At 33.2% G+C, this 25422-nt stretch overlaps 1 protein-coding gene across 2 annotated transcripts in view; it reads right to left on the reverse strand.

Moving 5' to 3' along the window:
• The window catches only part of LOC134851390 (uncharacterized), a 77237-nt gene that overhangs the window by 14729 nt on the left and 37086 nt on the right, over window positions 1-25422 (reverse strand). Inside the window, exons 2-3 of one of the 2 annotated variants that reach the window (XM_063867449.1) lie at window positions 906-1071; window positions 317-437 (exon numbers count right to left, since the gene is read on the reverse strand). The exons of the other annotated variant lie outside the window; for it this stretch is intronic. Coding sequence (XP_063723519.1) covers window positions 317-437; window positions 906-1071 — 287 coding nt within the window. The remainder of the gene's footprint in view (window positions 1-316; window positions 438-905; window positions 1072-25422) is intronic. 2 annotated transcript variants of the gene reach the window in all.

Consider the following 25422-nt stretch of genomic DNA (forward strand, 5'->3'; position numbering starts at 1 on the left):
TTTTCTGAGGTTTCCAGAGGTCAGAAAATCTTGATACGAGTTTTTAGTAATGTTTAGTGAAAACACAAACTATGATTATAAAATAGACTAATGAAATTACAATTTATGACGTCGAAGCCCTTTACACGTGGAGTCAAAAATTATTTTACTCAAAACGGTTTTTACAAACTGTTTTATTAGAAAACAAAACAACCAAATGCATTTCACGCCCTGATTCCACACACAACAGGGTTATACAATTAAATAAAAACCCATCAACCTCCCCTCCCCCCCCCACCAACTCCCCTCTCTGTCGCCCCTTGGGAATTGTGCTTACTGTGCATGTGTACGCAGAAGGAGCCGTAGATGCCCCCGAATGAAGTGTCACTGTCCTCAATGGTGGCACAGGTCTTCAGGAACAGACAGTGGGTGTTACTCTCCTCCGGACAGGGCGCAGACTAGAAAGGCAACACGTAACATTTTTATTGTTCTAGTTTTTAAGCAAGAAGCTTCTATCTCATCAATGAAAGACTGCAGTTATGATGTAACCTTATAATTCCTTGCTGACATCATTATCAGTACTCGTGCCTAATGGTTAATTGCGTTCGGAAAGCTTATTGGAATTCTCAAGAGCTCAAACTATAAACCAGACAAAACTTTAAACGCGACTACATCAGAATCAGATATCATAATTCTTCGGTTATGTCAACCCGATTTTATGATACTCCAGAAAATCAAATTAAACCAAACTAATTGAATTTGAAAATATGCACATTATGCATTAAGTTTTATTGAAAAATAAAAACCATTTTGAGAATGTTTTTTTTTCTTCTGAATTCTACTAATATTAACTATTTACTATTTATTAGTTCTAGATTAGGTACTTTTTTCTCTTATAATAAGAGAGAGATAGTGTGTCGACTCACAGGAGGGGCGACCATGTCGCATTGGCTGCCATTGACTTGTATGCCATAAGTAGCCCCCATTTCAGCAGCAACCAGCATCTTCACCCCACAGTCCTCGCTCCCCCTCAGACCACTGTAGTCGACCAGGCCACACGCAGGACAACTCACCCCCTGACCCCACACACAACTAAACAAGTTGATACAGACAGCTCACCACCCCCCCTTATCATTTTATGTGGCACGTATGTAATCTGTACATGTGCCAGACCCCCTCCCCCTATTAAATGTGGCAGGTACTTGGACACTCCATGAACAACAATGATCTTAAAAACCTAAGAAAATAATCCGTTCTAACAAAATGCCACCCCTCAAAAGGACAGCTTTGAACAAATGTTTACTTGCAGTGTTAAGATCAGTGTTATTCATGGATTAGCCAAGAATGAAGGATTTCTTTGCGAAACATTGCAAGAACTTGACAAGACAATCATGGCGTTTGGTAAAATCTTAGGAACATATCCAAACTGCTCGACCAAGAGTAGAAAGCTCATTGTTACACTTTTCACGAAGCAAGATTTTGTCAAGACAGCTGAGTTATGTATTATATACTACACACATAGAGTAATTTCAGATAAGGTACACCGTCTGCTCATCACGCTATCTTATTTTCGGCCGAATAGATTCGTGCAACTTTTTTGTCTAATACCAATCTTAATCTTACTCTTATATCTCCTAATCTCAATAGATCTAGTGTACACCGGTTTACGCGAGTTAGTTCCAGAATGAGAACAACTGTACTCTAAGTTTAATTCAAACTGTTCTGGTGTTGAAACTACAAGTTTTTTCACCACTTTAAAATAAGTGGGTTGTTAGTTTGATGGAGTATGATTGGTTAGTATTTAACATTTTATGGAGATAAAATATCATAATAATAACCAATGATAAATACTAGTTTAGATCTGGTTCCACCCGTCCGGGGTTTAGAGAGTTTTAGTTTTCCAATGTATTATTGTAGTGAAGGATGGATGATGGTATTTTTTTTAGAGGTTGCGAGCATGTTCTTTTTTTCTGATTTGAACAAGAGATGTTATCACGATAGTTTCGGAAGATTGTATTATGATTTCTGATCGGTTGTGATGAGTGTTGATCTGGTTGATTTTAGGGAATAGCAAGGGTCCAATCACATCCGGGAGTTTCATGTAGTTTGACTTCGGATGCAGTGCCTGGTGACTTGGATCTGTACGTATAATTGAACATCGAGATAGCCATTGTTCCGTCGCAATGGGTTTTCTTTGCTGCGATGCCAAGTCATACTTTAAGTCCCTTGAGTTTAGTGACTGTAGGTATCATGTCAGGTGTGTCTTGCCATTCCGTAGTTGGAGTGTGATTGGTTGTCAAGTTCTTTGCTGCTCGTTTTTGGCCTGTATGTTATCTATATGTTGCATTGTATTATTTACATATAAAATCTTTGTTAATTTTGTTTTTAGTCATGATCTTGTATTAGTTTTTATCGCAAAAGCGTTATTATTTAGTTCGGTTATTTTTAAGAGCCACTCACTCTTGTCGTGGGTGGCACAAAGCGTGGATGTAGCACGGTGGATGAGGCCGGCTATAGAGCATGCTCAGGACGTCCTCTCTGGTGGGTTATGTAGGGCAGGAATGAGGGTATAATTTCATGCTCTCTTTTTTTGAGGGTCCTGATTTAGTTCAACCTTTCGTGCATTTTATATTACGGGTTTTTTTGCTTAGTTATGTCTTTTTCCCAAAAATCAAATGGTTTGTTTTGGGTTTGTTTTTCGGTGACTTTTTGGTGTTTTGTTCTTTTGTGTTCAGACTTAAAAGTAGTCTTCAAAAGAATAATTTATCCAGTTCTAAGCTGGTGTTAACCCAGTTTGGGTACCGTGGGTTTTTTTCTTTGTCATGCTCTTAGGTTGTGTTTTGTGGTGTTCAGTAAGCTTGCATTGGTTAGTTTGGGTTTTTATATCATTCCTTTCCAACCAGGTTAAGGAAAGATTGAAACGTGTTAAAACTGGTTAGAGTTGTTATCAGTGAAAGTTAAAAATGAATATAATTTTTAAAAATAATTCTTCGTGGGCGAGCTGTGCGAGTGTGGATAGAATTTGTGGGCGAAAGAATATTTAAAACATAAAGAAGCGTCTTTGAAAAGATTAGTACTGCTTTTTCGGCAATTTTCATTTATTTGCTACTTTGAAAATTTTAAGTTTACTGCTTGGTTTGGGGTTGAAATTATCAATAAACTTTCAATTGTAAGAATATCTACCTCATTGGGGGAAAAATTTATATATCAATTCTTTGCTTTGTACGGGAATATTTTACTGCTTTAATTATTGAAATTGGTTAATAGAAATTTATAAATCTAAAAAAAGTTTTGGATTATTGTTTCTCTTTTCTGTTTTGTAGATGATTGATGATTGTGCCTATGAAGAAAAAAGAAAACATTTAAAAAGAATGGATAGTTTTGTTCAAATTTATTAATAGCCTATATAATTCATTTTACCTAATCGTCGGTGAAGAATCCGTGGGGAAAAACGTCGTGAATAATGTCCGATGAGGTTAGTAATTTAGCTATCAAACGAATGATGTATTTCGTTTGAAGATGTGGCCAAAGCAAATTGAGTGCTTCAATGATGTTGTGCTCTTCAGTGCTAGTGAGATTTCATATGGTGTTTTTTGAATAAGGTTATAAAGTTTATGATTATAGAGAGTGTTATATATGAATTCTAGGATTGGGACTTCAACGGGCTGAAGGAATTTGGGTGGGACAATTAGTGGGCAGGATTCCTCTTCATTGAAGAGTTTGGTTACAGAATATATACATCTGGGTGATGGAATCGTAATTGTGGAGGATGCCTTCTAGGTTAGTGTCTATAATGCAAAAGGTGAAATTAAGAAAAAATGGTGTAATTTGAGGTAATGTATTGATATCTATGATGAAGTTGTCCTGCTGGTGTATTATGAGTGTAATGGCGTTGGATGAACTGGTAGTAAGTGGACGTGTGTGTTTGTCTAATTCGTAGCATGAACTCGTGTGTACAGTGCAAATCACTTTTTTCGGGTGTGAGGAAATGAAAGGTTATTGAAAAGTGGTAAAACTTGTTAAAGTATGAATCATAAGCATGAATATCACGTAGTTCTGTTGAAATGACGTTATCGTATTTTTTTTTCTTAGGTGTTGAGGGTGAAAATGTAGGGTGTTCATATGAAAAATTTCTCCGTTAGTTGTGGATTAGGAAACTGGTCGTCGTTTAGAAAGATGTCTTCGTTAGGTCGTTATGATCGTAGTAGTCGGTAGAATAGTCATTAGATTTAGGTGCGGTAATTTTGATTAGTGATTTTTCATATCCTATCTGTATGAAATGTTTGAGGGCCAGTGCTGTTGTTGGAGATAGAGTTGGGTGCTGCATAGTTCGTTGTCTTAAGGGGTGTTATTTAATGGTAGCGAGAGTGGATTAGTAAAGTGACAGAATGATAACCATGAAAATGTAGGGTATAGTACGTGCTCATTTACATATTTTGGTTTTTCGTCATTGGGGTCTGAAGGAAAATATGTGTACTGGGGGAAAAGGTAAACATATTTGGAGAAATTCCCTTGTGTTAGTGCGAAGTGGATGGTTGACAAATGTTGTGGATGTTCCTGGGTTAGATAGAAATGGAGTATTTGGGAATTTTCTTTTAAAGGTTCGGTAAGCTCGGTTTGTACTACAGGATTGGGTTGATGAGGAAGTTGGGTTTTGCGAAGGATTATAATGTGAAGAGGAGTTGTGCTTGATGGGTTGGATGGTATTATAGATTGTGAGAGTTGGTGAATGGTTAGTGTTTGAGGTTGCTGTAATTGTTGTTTAAGTTCTGATAATTGTGTATTTACAGAGCTATTGTTGTCGGATGGTTCACTGGTTAAACGTGAATATGTGTGTTACATTTGAAATAGAAGAAGGAGGGGAAAGGGGTTCAGTCTTGACTTGGGAATGAATAGGCTGAAGGGGAGGTTGGGAAAATGTAGATGGGCTGGGTTCGGAGTTGGCAAATTCGTCGGGTGTGTCGATATCGGAGTTATTAAATTGGGAGATAGCGTTATATACAGTTGTATTTGAATTAGTATCTGATTCCATGCTGGATGAAGTGTTATCATGAGGTGGTTGATGTGGAGTGAAAACAAAATGTGAGATGATGTGGAGGTTGCTCTTGAGGTTGGCTGAGTAGGAAACTGAGCGATGGAGTGCTTCAACTTGGCGGCTCATCGTGGGCTAAAAAGATTGTTGTTCTGAGAATGAAAGATAGTGGTATGTGATTGTTCTATAATTTGTTCAATGGTGTCTTCTATTTTGGGTTGTTGGGTTATTATGTGTTGAATTGGGCTTTGTGGATAATTAGATCTCAAAGTTATGAGGTCTGTTAGGGCTATATTTCTGAAATTTCGGGGCACTAATGATAAGGGATGGTTATGATTTAGGTTTTGTAGTTGTTTAGCCGTAGGCGATGTATTTATATTATTTTGTGAATCGTCATATGAGTTCAGTGTTGTTGATAGCTTGGTATTTTATTCTTTTATTTGAGCGTCTAAAAGCTTTTTGTTTATTGATGTAGAAATTAACCCAAAAAACCCTGCAAAAAATATGCGTGCTACACTCGCTTGTTTGTTCACTTGTGTATGTATTGCGCATGTATTGTAGATATCTTTTATAAGAGAGAAAAGAATTCCAAGAAAGTAAAACATTGCGTATCAAATAGTCAATCTTTCTAGCATGTAGTAGGGCCATCCTAGAAAGGCAAGAAGTTCGCTTTTCAATGTTACAAAACTAAGAAAATTTATCGGTGATATATCTTGTGGTCTGTTTTTTTTTCGCCATTTAAGTAAATGTTATCTTTCAAATCTTTAAATTATCAGCTATAGTCTTGTGCGTATATTTCGGAAATGCCTACTGTTTTTTCAAGTTTGCGTAGGTTTTGATCTATAGATTGCCGTTGTATAGTGTCCATTTTTGTGAGTAATTCTTGAAATTTTTGTCTATGTATGTGATGTTGAATGTCGGATTTGGAGTATATATCGAACGATTCTAAATCGGTATTCGGATTGTGGGCAATAGCTCTAATGCTTTCTGGTGAAAACTTTTTTGGTGGTTGCATAAGTGTAGGATATGGTGTGAGAAGAAAGTTTCTTCTTCGTCAGTATTTAATTGTTCTACATTGTGGCTATTTTTTGATCCACATGGGACTGCTGTATCCCAAAATTAAGTTCTTCGTGAGAGTGTATCAACAAAGTGTTCTTTATTTTTGTAGATTATTGCGATTCTTATATAGCATTTTTGTCTTCAAAAACATATAAAGGTGATACGTTTTTGGTACAAGTGTAACACCATAAAATGTTTCCTTCGTATTCGATAAAATTTGATATGTTAGCTGACAGTAAGTATCCTGCGTAAGGGTTTTTTGATACTGCTAGTGCAGGTGAAAGTAAAATTTGTGTAAGTTCAAGTTCGCATATTTGATGGAGTGTTTCAAGTTCTGTCAAAGACATTTCTTGAAAGATTCTACTTATTGTGTAGTCTAATTTCATGTCTAGGTGTATTTCAGGATGAATTGCGCCAAAATGAGTGTTGTTCATTAGCGATAGCTCTTGTAAGTGTGTACTGGTTTTGTCTTGTGGTTTTATTTTTCCGCCAATGTTTCCAGTGTTTTTGGGAGGTTTACTGGGATATATGAACTTTCTTCACTGGTTGAGTGATGTGTTGCCATTGGATGTATGATTATTTTTCCTGTATTCATGTCAAAACTTTGTTCGTAATCGACAAGAATTTCTGAATATTATGTTCTATAAAGTGGTTTGGTATATTTTCATGCAAGTTCCGTTTCTTGGTAAACTTGAAATCGTGTCAACTTATTTTCTATATTATGAAGGTTTCTAAACTTAAACATTCTTTTTCTTTCTGATCAGGATTAACATCTTCATAAGGGATTGATTCGAAAAACTATTTTTGCATAAGTGTAGGATATGGTGTGAGAAGATAGTTTCTTCTTTGTCAGTATTTAATTGTTCTACATTGTGGCTATCTTTTGATCCACATGGGACTGCTGTATCCCAAAATTAAGTTCTTCGTGAGAGTGTATCAGCAAAATGTTCTTTATTTTTGTAGAATATTGGGATTCTTTTTAACATTTTTGTCTTCAAAAACATATAAAGGTGACACTTTTTTGGTAACACATAAAGGTGATAAATTTGGAAACGTGTCAATTTATTTTCAGTATTATGAATGTTTCTAAATTTAAAATTCTTGTTCTTTCTGATCAGGATTCACATCTTCATAAGGGATTGATTCGAAAAATTATTTTTGGTGAAATTTTATTTTTCTAGCGTGTATTTCTGCTACTTGAAATGTGGTACAAGTGTCTTCTGGGAACGAAACAACTGTTGCTTGTGTTCGTCTAGTAGGATCGCAGTATCCTTGGTCGCTTTTGCAAGGGAGTCTGATTCCTTGATAAATTATAGTGTCATCCTTCAAATCTCGTGTATTTTTCAACTTGTATTTTCCAATCAAAAACATTATTTCTTGGTATCCTTTGTTTCTAGTGTCCGCTTTGCAAGTTGACGGGGTTGTTTTTTCCAATGTGTGGTATCCAATTTTTATCATGGAGATCGTGAGTTAATCTTCCATGTGCTTCGTGGAAGGGAAATTTGTCGTCTTTGTTTATATGTCCTTGGTATCTTTCAAGTTCCGCTTAATGTGCAGAGTCTGGAAAAACTTGACAGTTTACCAATTTGCTGGTTGATAGGACTTTTAATCGTTTAAGTTCGTTTTTAGAATCGTCAGGGCTAAGATGTTATAGTTTTTCGGTGTTACTTTGGTAGAAAGAATCATGATCTAGCAAGTCTGTTTTTGTTTCCGTTTGAAACTTGGGAACAATGTACTTTCTTTTCGGAAAATGTTGCTGTGATTTTCAATCCTGTTAGTGTTGTAGCTCGTGCTTTTGAGTAAAGTGTAGCTATTATGTTTGTTCTTTCTTTTGATTGTGGTTCGGATTCGCTTTAAGTGACTTGTTTTGTTGCAAACTCATGTAATGTTTCTGTTCAATTTCTTCACAGTCGTAATGTGTGACTAGTAAATCCAGGGGTCCTGTTCGGGGGAAGGGTTGTTATGATCGGGTTTTGAGAAATTGAGAAATGGAAGGGTCTGGAAAACTAGTATTTTTAGAAGAAACATGTTTATGATAGTCCTTGGTATTGATTATGAAAAGTGATGTATATCAAATTGCCTTTTTTGTGAATCTATCGTATTTGTAGATAATTTCGATGGCTATAAATGGGGGAGATAAAGATTGAGCTGTTTTAATTGGGGGGGGGGGGGCTAGTGATAAGGGATGATGAATTCTTTTATTTAGTCTTACTGTGATTACAAATTTTAGTGTTAGGTAATCTTGTGTAAGTATTTGTATTTTATGTTCTTGTATATCTTTGTGGATATCTTGTCGACCTTGTAGTTTGTTTAGTGCCCAGTTGGGTATTGTGTTACTTTCGTGATATTGTCCAATTAATTGAAGGGGTGCTACGAATGTATTCCAATCTAATCGTAGGTGTATGTTAATTGTTGAGTTTTCTCTATATCTAGCGTCGAGATTTGCAGAAAAGTTTGGAGGAAATGGTGTTTGTGAGATTTGAGTCAAGGAACGAGTTGAAGGGAGTGAAAGAGTTTCTGGTAATGACAAAATTGTGTCAGATGAAACGTCTATAAGGTCGTTTACTAAGTTTGGTTCGCCTTGAGTAAAAGCTTGAGTCATCCAAAATGGGAGATGTTCTGTAGTGGCTGGGGGATTGAAAAGATTTTCTCGGACTTTTTCAGATGTAGGAGCTGAACCTAAATAATCTGATGGGATGTTCGATGTCTCTTAATGTGTTGGGGTCTGGGGAGTACTTTGAATTTTGCTACTGGAGAGGTCTATATAGTTTGTTATTGGTGAATTATGTTGATTAAACTCTGGGTGTTTGCAAATTTCTTTTTCGTCTTGGACGAACAATTTATCTGTTTAATTCGCGCGTGTTTTGATTTTGACTCTGGTGTTTTGCTCTATTAAAATGTTGTTGGAGAGTTGGATATATATTAAGTAATGGTTCGTATTGTGGTTCGCTTAGAAACGATTAGCGAGTTACTGGTTCTAGTGTTTCGGACAATCGTGTGTGTCTTCCTTCAAATGTGTATGGATTGTCATGAAAAAAGATGCGTGTTGATGATTGGGAGTTGTTTGTTAGACTATTTGTTGATGTTGTTGGAGGTCCTGTTGGTGGGACGTTGTTGGTGGGGACTGGTGTCGGGGTTGTTGATTGGCAATTTTTGAAAATTTTTGAGGATGTTATTTAGGAAGAAATTTTGTGTTTATTGTAATATTTTTTAATGAAACAGATTAAAACTATCGTTGTTAATGCGAAAATTAGGATAGCTTTTTTAATACATTTGCACATTGTCATTATGAGGGATGTCGAAAATGTGAGAAAGATTATAAAAAGAAAAAAAAACATCTGTTCTACTGAATAGATGTTGGAACATTTAGATAATTATTTGAAATATCGTAACTGAGAAGGTGGTCAAGGAATTTGGAAAAACTAACGTAGATTTGTTCTAGGGAATAAAAAATGATGAAAAAATTGCAAGCTTTCATCGGGGAGAGGATGAAAAATTCTAAAATGTCGGTTATGAAGATTACACAAAATTTGAAAAGATTTGAAAGGAATGAAAAAAGGTTTTGAACGAATATTTTGAAAGTTGTTGACTGTTTGAGAAAGAACCAATTGAAGAAGGGATTTGTTCCGTCGAATTATTTTTTATTTTGGAGGCTAAATTCGAGTGTGGTTGGATTATTTGTTGGTTTTTTGACAAGTAGGTTGGATTTCAGCAATTTTTGGTGAAGGAAGGTTCTGAGGGCTCCTAAGGGTCTTCCTAGTTTTGTTGTTATTTATTGGATGATTGGAGAATCTAAGAAATATTCGTAATTTAGGCTAAGCGATCGAGTTCATTTTGTTCTTCAGGCTAATTTAATATTTTTGCTTGAGGGGTTTTTGGCTCTAAGTTGGGACAATTTTGTTGATCTTTGTACTGCTTGATGGGGGAGGGTTGTAATATTGAGACTTTGTTCATTTCAGGTGTCAATTTGTAGCGATTTGCTTATTTTTGACCTGGAGGTCCTTTAGTTATAGTTAGAGATTGGCTTGAAGGTGATTGTTTGTCGGCTAAAGAAGTCGTGTTAAAAATGAAGTGATGTTTCAGAAAAGGTTCTGATTGGCTGAGTTTGAACTAGTTTTTTTAAGTGCTTTTCAGCATGAATTTTGAAAAAAAATTTCGGGATATGAAAAGATTTGCGAGAGGTGAAAATGTAATTAATTTTAATGTGGTTTCTGATATTCAAGTTTCTTTAATATTATAGATTGTGGGATGAAACATTTATAATCTTTGCATGGCTGATTTCGAAGTCGATATGTTTTTTATATGGGGAATTCTCTTTTTGTTTTTATGGTTGATTTTTTTCTTCTATTTTTTGTTTTTTTCTTCCTATATGAGTTAGTTTTTTATTATCTAATTTCTTGGAAGTTTGTTTGGGAAGTTCTCTTTCATTTTTATCTAATGGTTTTTTGATCGGAATTATATCATTGCTTTGATTTTGTAAGTGATCTAAAAGAGTATCATTACTTAAAGGCAGGCAGGGTACTTTGATCTCAGATGTTTTGTCTTCTAGAATATCTGTGTTTTTTTTATAGAAGTATTGTTAAATTTTCTGGAATATCTAAGAAAATTTTAATTTTGATATCGGCTTTAATTGGCCGAGATTTTAATTGTCTAATGACTGGGTCAATGTTTTGATATTTTTGGAATAACTCGAGTGTTATTTTTTCTGTTATTGGGAGAAAAACGTTTCAATTTCTATTTTTGATAGGAGTATTGTATCTAGTGGGTCATGAAGGTTAAAAATATAATTTATTGTATATTTTGAGTCTCTACTTGGTGGTCCTGATCAATTTATATTATCAGTGAGGTTTTCTTTTTGTATTAAAGGGAATAGACTTTTCTTATATAATTTTTGTTTAATTGGTTTTCGCTGTGTGTTGTTTTTAATCCATGAAGAGTATGGTATCGGTTTGAATGTAGAATTTCCTAGTAGGTCAACTTCGTAGTGGTTGTTTATACAGTCTAGATATAGTGGAAAAAATTGTAGATTATTTATTTGTGCTTGATCTATGTCAGTTTTTATTGCATTTCTCATTGTAATCTTGGTGAGGTTTCAACTTGTGCAAGGAAAAATATAATATTTTGTGCTACTTCAATTGTTGTTTTTATTGTTAACAATTCAGGCGGTGTGTTTCTACTGAGAGTATTGGGTAGTGCGAGGTTTTTTTCCTGCTGTCCAAATTATATGTAAGTTTGGGAACTTCAGTAAAATTAGTTGAAATCTATAAAATCTATGGTTTGGGTTTGATTTTTGCGTAAACAAAAGATTTTCGGTTTATGATCTGTAAATAAAACTGTTGGATGTTTAGATCCAAGTTTTAAAAAATCATACTCTGTAAGTGTATATTTTGTGGCTGTGGACTCTCTCAAAAGATTGGAGAGTCTAAGTTCAGCTTGTATGAGTAGTCTAAAGTTTGCGGAAATGAGGTTCATTTTATTTGTTCCATTGTGAGATTGTAATAATGTTTCGCCGATGCCAAAGTTTGAGACGTCGCACATGGCGTAAAATGGTTAATCGGGATCTGGAGAAGTGTTTGATAATTGTTCCAAGAGAAGTTTTTTGATTTCTTCAAATCGTGTTTGGTGTTCTGTTGAAATACGTATTTACTCAAGAAATTTAACATTCCAAAAAATTCTGGTATTTTTCTTTTTCTTCGAAGATGGTTAATGTTTTTGGATTGCATCTATTCGAGATTTTAAGGGAGTTTCTTTCTATAATATGTCCAAGGAATTTTACTCGTGTTAGAAAAAAATGTGATTTATCTGGGGCTGCTTTCATGTTTTTGTGTAATGATATTTGATGATATTTTTCTAAGACAATGAACATTTCGTCTTATGTTTGTGATTGCATAAAAACATCGTCGAAATATGTGATTGCAATTATTTTAGTATAAGTGGTCTGAAAATTTCACTCATAATGCTGAAAATTCATTTCTGATTAATATCTTGGGACTTTACTTGCTCGTTGTTTTTTGAAAACTGCATCAGGTTTTAGAGGTAAATTTAATGTTAAATTCGTTTTTCCTACATCAAATTTAGATGTTGCGGAAACTTTTGCGTCTTTTAAAAATAGGTCAGCTGATTGTTCAATTTTTTTCGTGTTATTTGAGAGTGTTCAAAATTAAGCACTGTTAGGAATAATTTTCGTTGTTCTTCAGTGTATTTTGATATTTGAAATGTTGGGTTAAAGTAGGGTGTTTTTGTGAAAAAATCTGCGTTTCGTTTTCCATTACTCAATATCTTTTTTATTGATAATTCTTCGTTAAGATTTGTTGATTGACATATATCTAATAGTTGTAAAAAATTATTTATTCTCTACGCTATTTCTTTTGTGGGAAAAATTGTCTTGTTAGTTTCACGATAACATAATAGTCCTAGAGGTAGGCTTATTTTATATAGTGAATTGTTATAAAAATGAAAGTCATATCTCAGTTTGAGTTTTTCGTGTATTTGATAGATAAAATTGTTTTTCGGAAAAAACTATGAATTGGTCTAAATTCAAGGTCAGACATAAAGAGATGTTGTTGATGTTGTTCTTTATTATATTGGTGAACTTGCTTGATTGAGAAGTTATGAATATCACCTGATAGTGGTTTCCGCTCCTGATTGTAAATAGCGTTAAATTTAGAGAAAAGTATTGGTTGTTTGTTTAATCTTTGAAAAAATCTTAAAGCTGTGTTTTTCATTCTCGTGTATCATTCTTTTATGGGAATTCTGCTATTTAAGATGTTTATAGTTGGTATATATTTAGTAATAAATGGTATTCCGATGATTTTATGTTTTATATCTGTGATGTGGAAGGTTTGTTCAATTGATTTGCTCATGAGTTTGTTTTGTTCCATTGTTCGAGTGGGAACAAGGAAAGATTGTATTTTTCCATAATTGATTAAGGTTTATCCTGGTGCGTTTGCTAGTCCGCGTGTTGTTTTGAAGTGCATTACTTTTGGATGTAGAAATTTTATTTCATTTCAAGTGGCAATGTTGATGATGTTTGATTCCGCTCCGGAATCTATCAAAAAATCTAATTCAAGTTCTGGTGTTTGAAAAAATTTGCATTTTGGACTTTTTAAAAGAACTGGGATTGTCCAGATTTTCCGTTTTGTAACTGCGGTTCTATAGATTTCTTTTGAAAAATATTATTTGTGCTTGAGCATTCTGTGGGTTTTTCTTCTGTTATTTCTTCTGCTTTTTTTCTATTTTTCCTTTGTTTTGTTACTGGTTATAGGTCTTGTATAATGGTTTAAAAGAAGACGATCTTGGTTTTGATAGATATGGGAATAAATTGATTTTTCGTATATATTAGTTTCGTAGTCATTTTCAACGTGTATCATGTTAAATGAAATTGTATTTTCTGTGTCACTTTCTCTCTCTGTGGATTCGCAATTGATGTGATTTAATTACAATTCTGTGCTTTCATTATTGTCAATACCAGGGGTTCTGGTTGAGTTTGTTCAGTTGTTTGTACCTATTTTATTTCCCTTTGATGTTTAGGTGTGCTACACTTTACTCTTATAATTTTGTCGTGAATTTGATAACGTGTGTTATTCCTATGTGGTGACTGAGAGTAGTTTCTTTGTCTATTGTATAACTTGAATTTCTACTCTGTGATTTGTCGCGTGATTCATTTTGATAGTTGTTATATTTTGATCTGTGATGGTTTGTTCTTTGGTTGGAATAATCTATAATATTGAAGGATCTAATATTCTGATAACTAGGATTTCGATCAATTGAATAGTTTCTGTTCCTATCGTTGGAATAATTTCTATTTCTTTTGTATGAAGAGTTTCTAGAGCATTTATTTGATTATTTTCCAATTATAGAATTTGAAGGGGAACTGGAATCAAACGAAAATTCAGGTCTGTTTGATTTGACTTTGAATAGTTATTTCGACATTGATTAATTCAACTGTTTGATCGACTATATCTGTTTTGGGAGAAATTTCGTGAACCTCTTTGATTTGGTGATCGTCCTCGATAATTTGGGTTCTAAGATGATTGTTGTCTAGAGTAATTCGAGTTATTTGGAAGTGGTTTCCTTAACTATCACAACTATGAACGTTTTTGTTGAGTAAATTTTGATCTTTTTTCATGTACCGAAGAAATGATTTTTTTGTTTCTCTTTATTTTTTGGTTATCCTGTTGTCTTGTCTGCATTTGGCAATGCTGTGTTCGTATCGTCGGCAAAAACTACACATTTTTTGAATGATGGTATGCCTTTAAAATTTGGGTTTTTCTCGTAGATGCTCAAGAAGATTTCAGTGATTTTTTCAGATAATTCTGTATCAGAGCCGTTAATGATGTTTATCTATGAATTAGTGATTTGGATGTTGTTGACATATTGTAACTTTAGGTTTTCCGTTTCTTCTAACTTCAGAGTGATCTCTGCTTGTTCTAGTTCTTGTTCTGCTTTGAGAAAGAAGCAATTGAAGAAGGCATTTGTTCCTTGAATTATTTTTTATTTTGGAGGCTAAATTCGAGTGTGGTCGGACTATTTATTGGTTTTTTGACAAGTAGGTTGGATTTCTGCAATTTTTGATGAAGGAAGATTCTGAGGGCTCCTAAGTGTTTTCCTAGTTTTGTTGTTATTTATTGGTTGATTGGAGAATCTGAGAAATATTTGTAATTAAGGCTAAACGATCAAGTTCATTTTGTTCTTCAGGCTAATTTAATATTTCTGCTTGAGGGGATTTTGGCTCTAAGTTGGGACAATATTGTTGATCTTTGTACTACTTGATATGAACGGTTGTAATATTGAGACTTTGTTTATTTCAGGTGTCAATTTGTAGCGATTGGCTTATTTTTGACCTGGAGGTCCTTTAGTTATAGTTAGAGATTGGCTTGAAAGTGATTGTTTGTCGGCTAAAGAAGTCGTGTTAAAAATGAGGTGATGTTTTGGAAAAGTTTCTGATTGGCTGAGTTTGAACTAGTTTGTTCAAGTGCTTTTCAGCATGAATTTTGAGAAAATTTTTGGGAAATGAAAAGATTTGCAAGAGGTGAAAATGTAATTAATTTTAATGAGGTTTCTGAAATTCAACTTTCTTTTATATTATAGATTGTGGGATGAACGTTTTGTAATCTTTTCTTGGCAGATTTTGAAGTCGAGGTGATTTTTTATATGGGGATTTTTCTTTTTGTTCTTATGATAGAATATTTTCTTCTATTTTTTTGATTTTTTTCTTCCTATTTGAGTTGACTTTTTATTATCTAATTTCTTGGAAATTTGTTTGGGAAGTTCTCTTTCATTTTTATCTAATGGTTTTTTGATCTGTTTTATATCAGTGCTTTGATTTTGTAAGTGATCTGAATTATTTTTGAAAAACTTTAAGTCCTCTAAAAGAGTATAAGTGAATCAGTTCACGAAGGGCGTACTCTTTCGGATAATAAAGTGAAAGATTGTTTCGGTGTTGAAAGATTTCTTCTTTGCTTAGGCCTGTAAGTTTGTATGTTGCATCAGTGGGGTTATCAATTTTTATTGGTCGTTTTCGGAATTGTTGTAATTATTAAAAATTCCTTTTTGTGTTAAAAAAATTGGAATTAAAACGTATGTTCCGATTTTCAAGTTTGTAGCTGACACAAGTCGGGAGTTTAATTGGCTATTAATATTTTGTTTTTGTAACAGTTTTTTTTTACTTTCTGGTAGATTTTGTTGTTTTTCTATCTGTGTTTAACATCCATTCGGTATGTGTACCGGAAGCTAATTTTAGAATTTGTGGATCATGAAACTGATCTTCATCGTGGGTATGTAGTGGTAGATTGTAACATACTGATTCTTTAGTGGGTTGACAATGCCCTTGTGTTTTTTTTTGAAGAATTTGCTGTGAGCATTATCGGTTTCCGTTGTTTTTGGTGAAAAATCACTTCATAAGGTGATAGTCTTAAAGTTGTTGTTATTTGTGAGTTATAAGATAGTGGGAATAGTTTTACATCTGTTGACCATTCAGTAAATCGTGTTTCATTTTCGTTAATGATACATCTGAGATATTCCTGTAGTTAACGGTTCATGCCTCTGACCACGTAAATCTTATGCAACTAAGTCCAAATTGCATAAGATTTACGTGGTTTTCGCTTAATATTTTTTAAGTGGCATAGTGTAATGGTTTCATTGTTTGTAAATTCAGTGCCATTGTCTGTAACTAGGATTTCGGGTAAATCGATTTTTGCTATCCAGTGTTCAAAAAGTAATGATTATGCATAATAAGCTTTACAATGAGGTACTGGGTTAAGTGCTACCTTGTGTGTGAATGCATAGACTATGACCATTATATATGAGTTTCCCTCTGAGGATAGTGATATTGGTCCTTTTGTATCGAATGAATTTTTTTGATTGAAGTATAGACTTTGTCCTTTACAATTTTGTTTTTCTGCAATTTGTTTTTGGTTTGGTATGGTTTGTTTAATTGACATGTTATGCAATCATTGCATAATACTTTTATCCACATTGGTGCATTTGTGAAGTAAAAACTTTTGTAAAAATTTGAATATGTATTTTCTGCTCCAGAGTGTCCTTTAGTGTGAAAAGAGTGAGAGGTATGAAAAGCTATTAGCATCATACTTAAAGTTAGGCAGGGTACTTTGATCTCAGATGTTTTGTCTTCTAGAATATTTGTGTTTTCGTTTTATATTATCATGTGAAGTTTTCTTTTTGTATTAAAGCGAATAGACCTTTTTTATATAATTTTTGTTTGATTGGTTTTGCTGTGTGTTGTTTTTAATCTATGAAGAATATGGTATTGGTTCGAAAGTAGAGTTTCCTAGTAGGTCTACTTCGTAGTGGTTGTTTATACAGTCTAGATACAGTGGAAAATGTTGTAGATTATTCATTTGTGCTTGATCTATGGCAGTTGTTACTGCATATTTGCATTGTAATCTTTGTGAGGTTTCATCTTGTGCAAGGAAAACATTAACATTTTGTGGTATTTCAACTGTTGTTTTTATTGTTAACAATTTAGGTGGTGTGTTTCTACTGAGAGTATCGATTAGTGCGAAGTTTTTCATGCTGTCCAAAATATATGTAAGTTTGGGAACTTCATTAAATTTAGTTGAAATCTATAAATTCTATGGTTTGGGTTTCATTTTTGTGTTAAAAAAAAAAGATTTTTGCTTTATGATCTGTAAATAAAACTGTTGGATGTTTAGATCCAACTATTAAAAATTCATATTCTGTAAGTGTATATAGTATGGCTGTGCATTCTCTCATAAGATTGGAGAGTCTAAGTTCAGCTTGTGTGAGTAGTCTAAAGTTTGCGTAAATGGGATTCGTTTATCTAATGGAATTTTTGATCGGGTTTTTATCAGTGCTTTGATTTTGTACGTGATCTGAATTATTTTGAAGAACTTTAAGTCCTCTAAAAAAAGTATAAGTGAGTCAGTTCGCGAAGGGCGTACTCTTTTGAATAATAAAGTGAAAGACTGTTTCGGTGTTGAACGATTTCTTCATTATTTAGGCCTGTAAGTTTGTATGTTACATCAGTGGGTTTATCATTTATTATTGGTCGTTTTCGTAATTGTTGTAACTATTAGAAATTCCTTTTTATGTTGTAAAAATTGGAGTTAAAACGTATGTTCCGATTTTCAAGTTTGTAGCTGAGACAAATCGGGAGTTTATTTGGCTAACATTATTTTGTTTTTGTAACATTTTTTTTTTGCTAATTTCTGGTAGATTTCGTTATGGTTTTTCTATCTCTGTTTAAAATCCATTCGGTATGTGTACCGGCAGCTAATTTTAGAGTTTGTGGATGGAGAAACTTATCTTCATCGTGGGTATATAGTGGTAGATTGTATTATATTGATTCTTTAGTGGGTTGACAATGCCCTTGTGTATTGTTTGAAGAATTAGCTGTGAACATTATCGGTTTCATATTCGGAACACTTCATAGGGTGATAGTCTTAAAGTTGTTGTTATTTGTGAGTTATAAGATAGTGCGAATAGTTTTACATCTGTTGACTATTCAGTATATCGTGTGTCATTTCCGTTAATGATACATCTGAGATATTCCTGTAATTAACGGTTCATGCCTCCGACTAATCCATAAGTCCAAATTGCATAAGATGTAAGTGGTTTGTGCTCAATATTTTTTAAGTGGCATAGTGTAAAGATTTCATTGTTTATAAATTCAGTGTCATTGTCTGTAACTAGTGTTCAAAAAGTGTTGATTATGCATAACAGGCTTTACAATGAGGTACTGGGTTAAGTGCTACCTAGTGTGTGAATGCATCGACTATGACCATTATATATGATTTTCCCTCTGAGGATGGTGATATTGGTCCTTTTGTATCGAATGAAATTCTGTGATTGAAGTATAGACTTTGTCCTTTCAAATTTTGTTTTTCTGCAATTTGTTTTTGGTTTGGTACGGTTTGTTCAATTGACCTGTTATGCAATCATTGCATATTACTTTTATCGACTTTGGTGCATTTGGGAAGTAAAATTTTTTTGTAAAAATTTGAATATGTTTTTTTTTCTGCTCCTGAGTGTCCTTCAAAGTGTAAAGAGTGAGAGGTATGAAAATCTGTTAGCATCATACCTAAAGGTAGGTAGGGTACTTTGATCTCAGTTGTTTTGTCTTCTAGAATATCTGTGTTTTATTTGATAGAAGTATTGTTAAATTTTCTGGAATATCTAAGAAAAGTTTTATTTCCTAGAATGGTGATATCGGCTTTATTTGGCTTTGTTTTATACTTTCGCCAAAATTTTAATTGTCTAAAGACTGGGCAAAGTTTTTGATGTTTTTATACTAACTCGAGTCTTATTTTTTCTGATATTGGGAGAAAAACGTTTTCAATTTCATTTTTGATAGGAGTATTGTATCTAGTGGGTCATGGAGTTTAAAAATATGGTTTATTACATATTTTGAGTCTCTATTTGGTGGTCCTGATAAATCTATAATATCAGTGAGGTTTTCTTTTTGTAATAAAGGGAATAGACTTTTCTTTTATAACTTTTGTTTATATGGTTTTCGCTGTGATGTTTTTAATCCATGAAGAGTATATCAGTTTCAATGTAGAATTTCCTAGTAGGTCTACTTCGTAGTGGTTGTTTATACAGTCTAGATATAGTGGAAAATGCTGTAGTTTATTTATTTGTGGTTGATCTATGTCAGTTCTTACTGCATATTTCATTGTAATCTTGGTGAGGTTTCATCTTGTGCAAGGAAAAATTTAATATTCTGTGGAATTTCAACTTTTGTTTTTTTTTGTTAACAATTTAGGCGGTGTGTTTCTACTGAGAGTATTGGGTAGTGCGAGGTTTTTTCCTGCTGTCCAAATTATATGTAAGTTTGGGAACTTCAGTAAAATTAGTTGAAATCTATAAATTCTATGGTTTGGGTTTGATTTTTGTGTAAAAAAAAAGGATTTTGGTTTGTGATCTGAAAATAAAACTGTTGGATGTTTAGATTCAAGTATTAAAAAATCATATTCTGTAAGTGTATATATTATGGCTGTGCACTCTCTCATAAGATTGGAGAGTCTATGTTCAGCTTGTGTGAGTTGTCTAAAGTTTGCGGAAATGAGATTCATTTTATTTGTTCCATTGTGAGATTGTAATAATGTTTCGCCGATGCCAAAATTTGAGACGTCGCACACGGCGTAAGATGGTTGGTCGGGATCTGGAGTAGTGTTTGATAACTGTTCCAGGAGAAGTTTTTTGATTTCTTAAAATCGTGTTTGGTGTTCTGTTGTCCATTCAAATTTATTCTGTTGTCTAAGGATGTTGTAAAATGGTCTTAAGTATAACTGTATTTTAAATACGTATTTACTCAAGAAGTTTAACATTCCAACAATTTCTGGTATTTTTCTTTTTCTTCGAAGGTGGTTAGATTTTTTGGATTGCATCTATGCGAGATTTTAATGGAGTTTCTTTCTATAATATGACCAAGGATTTTTACTCGTGTTAGAAAAAATTGTGATTTATCCGGAACTGCTTTCATGTTTTTGTGTAATGATACTTGATGATTTTTTTCCAAGACAATGAACATATCTTCTTTTGTTTGTGATTGCATAAAAACATCGTCGAAATATGTGATTGCATTTTTTTAGTATAAGTGGTCTGAAAATTTCACTCATAAATGCTGAAAATGCATTTATGATTATTATTTTGGGACTTTATTTGCTCGTTGTTTTTTCAAAACTGCATCAAGTTTTAGAGGTAAATTTAATGGTGAATTCGTTTTTCCTGCATCGAATTTAGATGTTGCGGAAACATTTGCGTATTTTAAAAATAGGTCAGCTAATTGTTCAAAATTTTTTCGTGTTATTTGAGAGTGTTCAAAATTAAGCACGTTTAGGAATAATTTTTGTTGTTCTTCAGTGTATTTTGATATTTGAAATGTTGGTTTAAAGTAGGGTGTTTTTGTGAAAAAATCTGCGTTTCGTTTTTTTTTTATTTATTATATTTTTAATTGATAATTCTTCATTAAGATTTGTTGATTGACATATATCTAATAGTTGTAAATATTATTTATTCTATACGCTATTTCTTTTGTGGAAAAAATTGTCGCATTAGTTTCACGATAACATAATAGTCCTAGAGGTAGGCTTATTTTATGTAGTTAATTGTTATATATATATAAAATCATATCTCAGTTTGAGTTTTTTGTGTATTTGATAGATAAATTTTTTTTTCGGAAAAAACTATGAATTGGTCTGAATTCAAGGTCAGAAATAAGGAGTTGTTGTTGCTGTTGCTCTTTATCATACTGGTGAACTTGTTTGGTTGAGAAGTTATGAATGTCACCTGATAGTGGTTTCCGCTCCTGATTGTAAACAGCGTTAAATTAAGAGAAAAGTGTTGGTTGTTTGTTCAATCTTTGAAAAAATGATAAAGCTGTGTTTTTCATTCTCGTGTATGATTCTTTTTTGTGAATTCTGCTATTTAAGATGTTTATAGTTGGTATATATTTAGTAATCAATTTTATTCCGATGATTTCATGTTTTATATCTGTGATGTGGAAGGTTTGTTCAATTGGTTTGCTCATGAGTTTGTTTTCTTCCATTGTTCGAGTGGGAACAAGGAAAAGTTGTATTTTTCCATAGTTGGTTAAGGTCGATCCTTGTGCGGTTGCTAGTCTGCGTGTTGTTTTGAAGTGCATTACTTTTGGATGCAGAAATTTTATTTCATTTCAAGTGGCAATGTTGATGATGTTCGATTCCGCTCCGGAATCTATTAAAAAACCTATTTCAAGTTCTGGCGTTTGAAAGTGTTTGCATTTTGGACTTTCTAAAAGAAGTGGGATTGTCCAGATTTTTCCGTTTTGTAACTGCGGTTCTATAGGTTTCTTTTGATAAATGTTATTTGTGCTTGAGCATTCTGTGGGTTTTTCTTCTGTATTTCTTCTGCTTTTTTCTATTTTTCCTTTGTTTTGTTACCGGTTATAGGTCTTGTATAATAGTTTAAAAGAAGATGGTCTTAGTTTTGATAGATATGGGAATAAATTGGTTGTTCGTGTATAATAGGTCCGTAGTCATTTTCAACGTGTATCATGTTAAATGAAATTGTAATTTCTGTGTCACTTTCGCTCTCTAAGAATTCGCAATTGATGTGATTTAATTGCAATTCTGTGCTTTCGTTTTTGTCAATACCAGGGGGTCTGGTTGAGTTTGTTCAGTTGTTTGTACCTATTTTATTTCCCTTTGATGTTTAGGTGTGCTACTCTTTACTCTTATAATTTTGTTGTTAATTTTGCTAACGTTTGTTATTCCTATGTGGTGACTGAGAGTAGCTTCTTTGTCTATTGTATAACTTTCTATTCTGTGAATTATCGCGTGATTCATTTTGATATTTGTTATATTTTGATCTGTGATGGTTTGATCTCTTGTTGGAATAATCGCGTGATCTATTATTCTGATAACTAAGATTTCGATCAATTGAAAAGTTTCTGTTCCTATCGTTGGAATAAATTTTATTTCTTTTGTATGAAGAGTTTCTAGATCCTTTATTTGGTTATTTTCCATTTCTAGAATTTAAACGGGAACTGGAATCAAAAAAAATCAGGAATATTCGAATTGACTTTGAATGGTTATTTCGACATTGACTATTTCGACTGTTTGATCGACTATATCTGTTTTGGGAGAAGTTTCGTGAACTTCTTTGATTTGGTGATCGTCCTCGATAATTTGGGTTCTAAGATGATTGTTGTCTAGAGTAATTCGAGTTATTTGAAGTGGTTTTCCTGAACTATCATTACTATGATTGTTTTTGTTGAGTAAATTTTGATCTTTTTTCATGTACCGAAGAAATGATTTTTTTGTTTCTCTTTATTTTTGTGGTTTATTTTGGTTATCCTGTTGTCTTGTCTGCATTTGGCAATGCTGTGTTCGTATCGTCGGCAAAAATTACGCATTTTTTGAATGATGGTTTGCCTTTAAAATTTGGGTTTTTCTCGTAGATGCTCAAGAAGATTTCAGTGATTTTTTCAGATAATTCTGTATCAGAGCCGTTAATGATGTTTATCTATGAATTAGTGATTTGGATGTTGTTGACATATTGTAACTTTAGGTTTTCCGTTTCTTCTAGTTTCAAAGTGATCTCTGCTTGTTCTAGTTTTTTTACTAGTTTCCTAAATTCTCGGATTGAGGAAGGACGAGATGCTCTCTTTTTTGTAATTGAGGTGTGAGAGTCATCAGTAGAATTTCTGTCATATCTGTCTTTTTATAATCATGAGTATTGAGTGAGTATGCTTTTTGAACTAGCGTTACAATTCTTACCGCAAGTTGTTTAATTAATTCTTTTGGTAGTCTACGAATCTCATTGCATAAAACTCTTTGATGTTGTTTATTTCATTCTGAAACAAAAATTTTTGAGAACTCTTGTGTGAATCTTTTCCAATCTGATTTTTTTTCTCTAGGTAAAACTGAAAGCCATTTTTGGGCTGCGCCGTCAAGTGTGGTTTGGGTTAAGGCTGTGCGTCTATGAATCCAATTTTGATGAAATGTCGTGTTTACTGGTTCAGGTCCTACATTTAAAATCAAATTTGCTGTGACTGCATTTAGGTAACCTTCTACAGAGTTTTCAGGATGTGTGCCTGTAAATATCATTTTGGCTGATTTGATGATTTTGATGATCCACCCATTAGGTACGGATTTGTAGTCATCTGTAGTGATTCCGCGGCATTTGGCATCTGGAAAAATATTTTTTTTTGTGGTGTTTTTGTTTGTATGATGGTTTTGTTGCTGGTCGAAACGTTTGATAATCCGTTTGTGGACATTTTTGTGCAACACAAAGAAAGGGTTTTACTGTGGATTGTGTAATTGTTCGTTGTAACGTCGGTTTTTTTAGTTTTGGTGTGGTAAAATTGGGTTGAATAGGTGAAATGCTTCATTGTGCTTCTGTTGTTGTTATTGTTTCAACTATTTCTTCGCTTGCAAAACGTGATGGATTTGTATATCTTGTTTTTTGAAATTTCTTCTTCCATTTAAGTTGTCATTATTTATAAATGTAAAGTTTAAACTCTTATTTCCTGTTCTTTCAGTGAAGAATGAATTTGGTTTAAAATTGTTGCGTCATTTGTAGGTGGGTATACTCTAACATAGTCTTTGTGAATAGAGATTGTGCTAATTGCTTGACTTGAAATATCTGTTGGTATATTAGCAAATGATTCATGAGACCATTCAGGGTCCCAAACATAATCTGACTGTTCTTATAGTACGGTTTCGTCATCTGTATTTTGTGGTCTAAATTGTTTTCTTGCTTGTGCAAAAATTTAACTATTATGACTAAAACAATCGATTAAGAACCATGCTAAGATTGTTTTGTAAATCGTGTTTAACATGTTGTCTCAAGTCATTACTTGTTTGATCTTCTCGGATTGCATTTAAAAATTTTGAAAATGTGTGTTTTTCTTGTCGTACAATTGTATATCGAGATGTTTAAGTTGGTGAATCGCTTTGAGGTTCTTTTATTTCTGATATAGATAAATAGCTATAGATAAGTGAGAATACATCATTTGTGAATATTCAGTTTACTTTTGTCAGTTTTGGCGTTGTTTACTTTTGAAAAAACTTTTGTGTATTGTGTAAAAACTTTTAAAATTCAATATCTATGTCATCAGCTTGAATAAGATATCTGTCATGAAATGCATTTGGTTATTTGATTTCTATTGTGTAGATTCCATATTGTGATGTGAGACTACAAATATCTTCGGGATAGTGGTCAAGAAGTTGTCTTTTGATGATTGTTACTTTTTGAGATTTACTCTTATGTTTTAGGTGATGAAGCTGGGATGAAGAGATGAATTATATATACTAACGATTTATGATTTATACTAACTATTTTTTCAAGATGTTATTTAATTTACACCTGATTTAAGGAAAACGACAATTGTTGTTTTTATAGTTGTTATTGTATAATTATTAAGTTTAGCTCCATGGAAGATTATTGAAGATGATTCTTCAAAATATTAGGTCAGTAAATGAAAATTTGAACTTAGTGCTGGTAGTACTCTAAATACAAAAGGTTGATTTCGTTTTTGTCGTACAATCATGAAATCGATTGGAAGATTTCTTCCTAGTCGTATGTCGTCTTTTGTTCGAGATCTTCTTCCAATACCGGGTAGTTCTCGTATTGTTCGGAATATTGGATGTGATCTATTGAGGCGTAGAGACATATTTACTAAGTTTTTGTCATATAACATTTTTGAAATGTTGTATTTGTCTAATTCTATTCTAATTTTTGTCTAAGTCTAGGTTAGTTAACGTCTGTTTGAGATTTTTGGTCGCACCAGATGAGTTATGTATTATATACTATACTCATAGAGTAATTTTAGATAAGGTACACCGTCTGCTCGTCACGCTATCTCATTTTCGGCCGGATAGATTCTTGCAACTTCTTAGACTAACACCAACCTTAATCTTACTCTTACATCTCCTAGTCTCAATAGATCTAGTGTACACCGGTTTACGCGAGTTAGTTCCAGAATGAGAACAACTGTATTCTAAGTTTGATTCAAACTGTTCTGGTGTTGAAACTACAACTATTTTCAACACTTAAAACAAGTGGTTTGTTAGTTTGATGGAGTATGATTGGTTATACTTGATATTTTATAGAGATAAAACATCCTAATAATAAGCAATGATAATTACTAGTTTAGATCTGGTTCCACAGCCATGGTGACTTGATCTTAGGAAAAGTTTTCAAGCTCTCGGCCAGATATCCATGATCCTCAAAACTGAAAAATTAGAACGAAATGGTCTGAAACTTGTCTGGAACAGAAATTTATTACACGAAGAAGAAATCAATCTCCCTTTCCAATTAAAGTGACAGCAAGAGGTTAAAAATTATGGCAAAAATGTAGGATAATGAACATATTTTTATGTAAC

This window comes from Symsagittifera roscoffensis, chromosome 7, assembly GCF_963678635.1.
Source record: "Symsagittifera roscoffensis chromosome 7, txSymRosc1.1, whole genome shotgun sequence".
Lineage (NCBI taxonomy): Eukaryota > Metazoa > Xenacoelomorpha > Acoela > Convolutidae > Symsagittifera > Symsagittifera roscoffensis.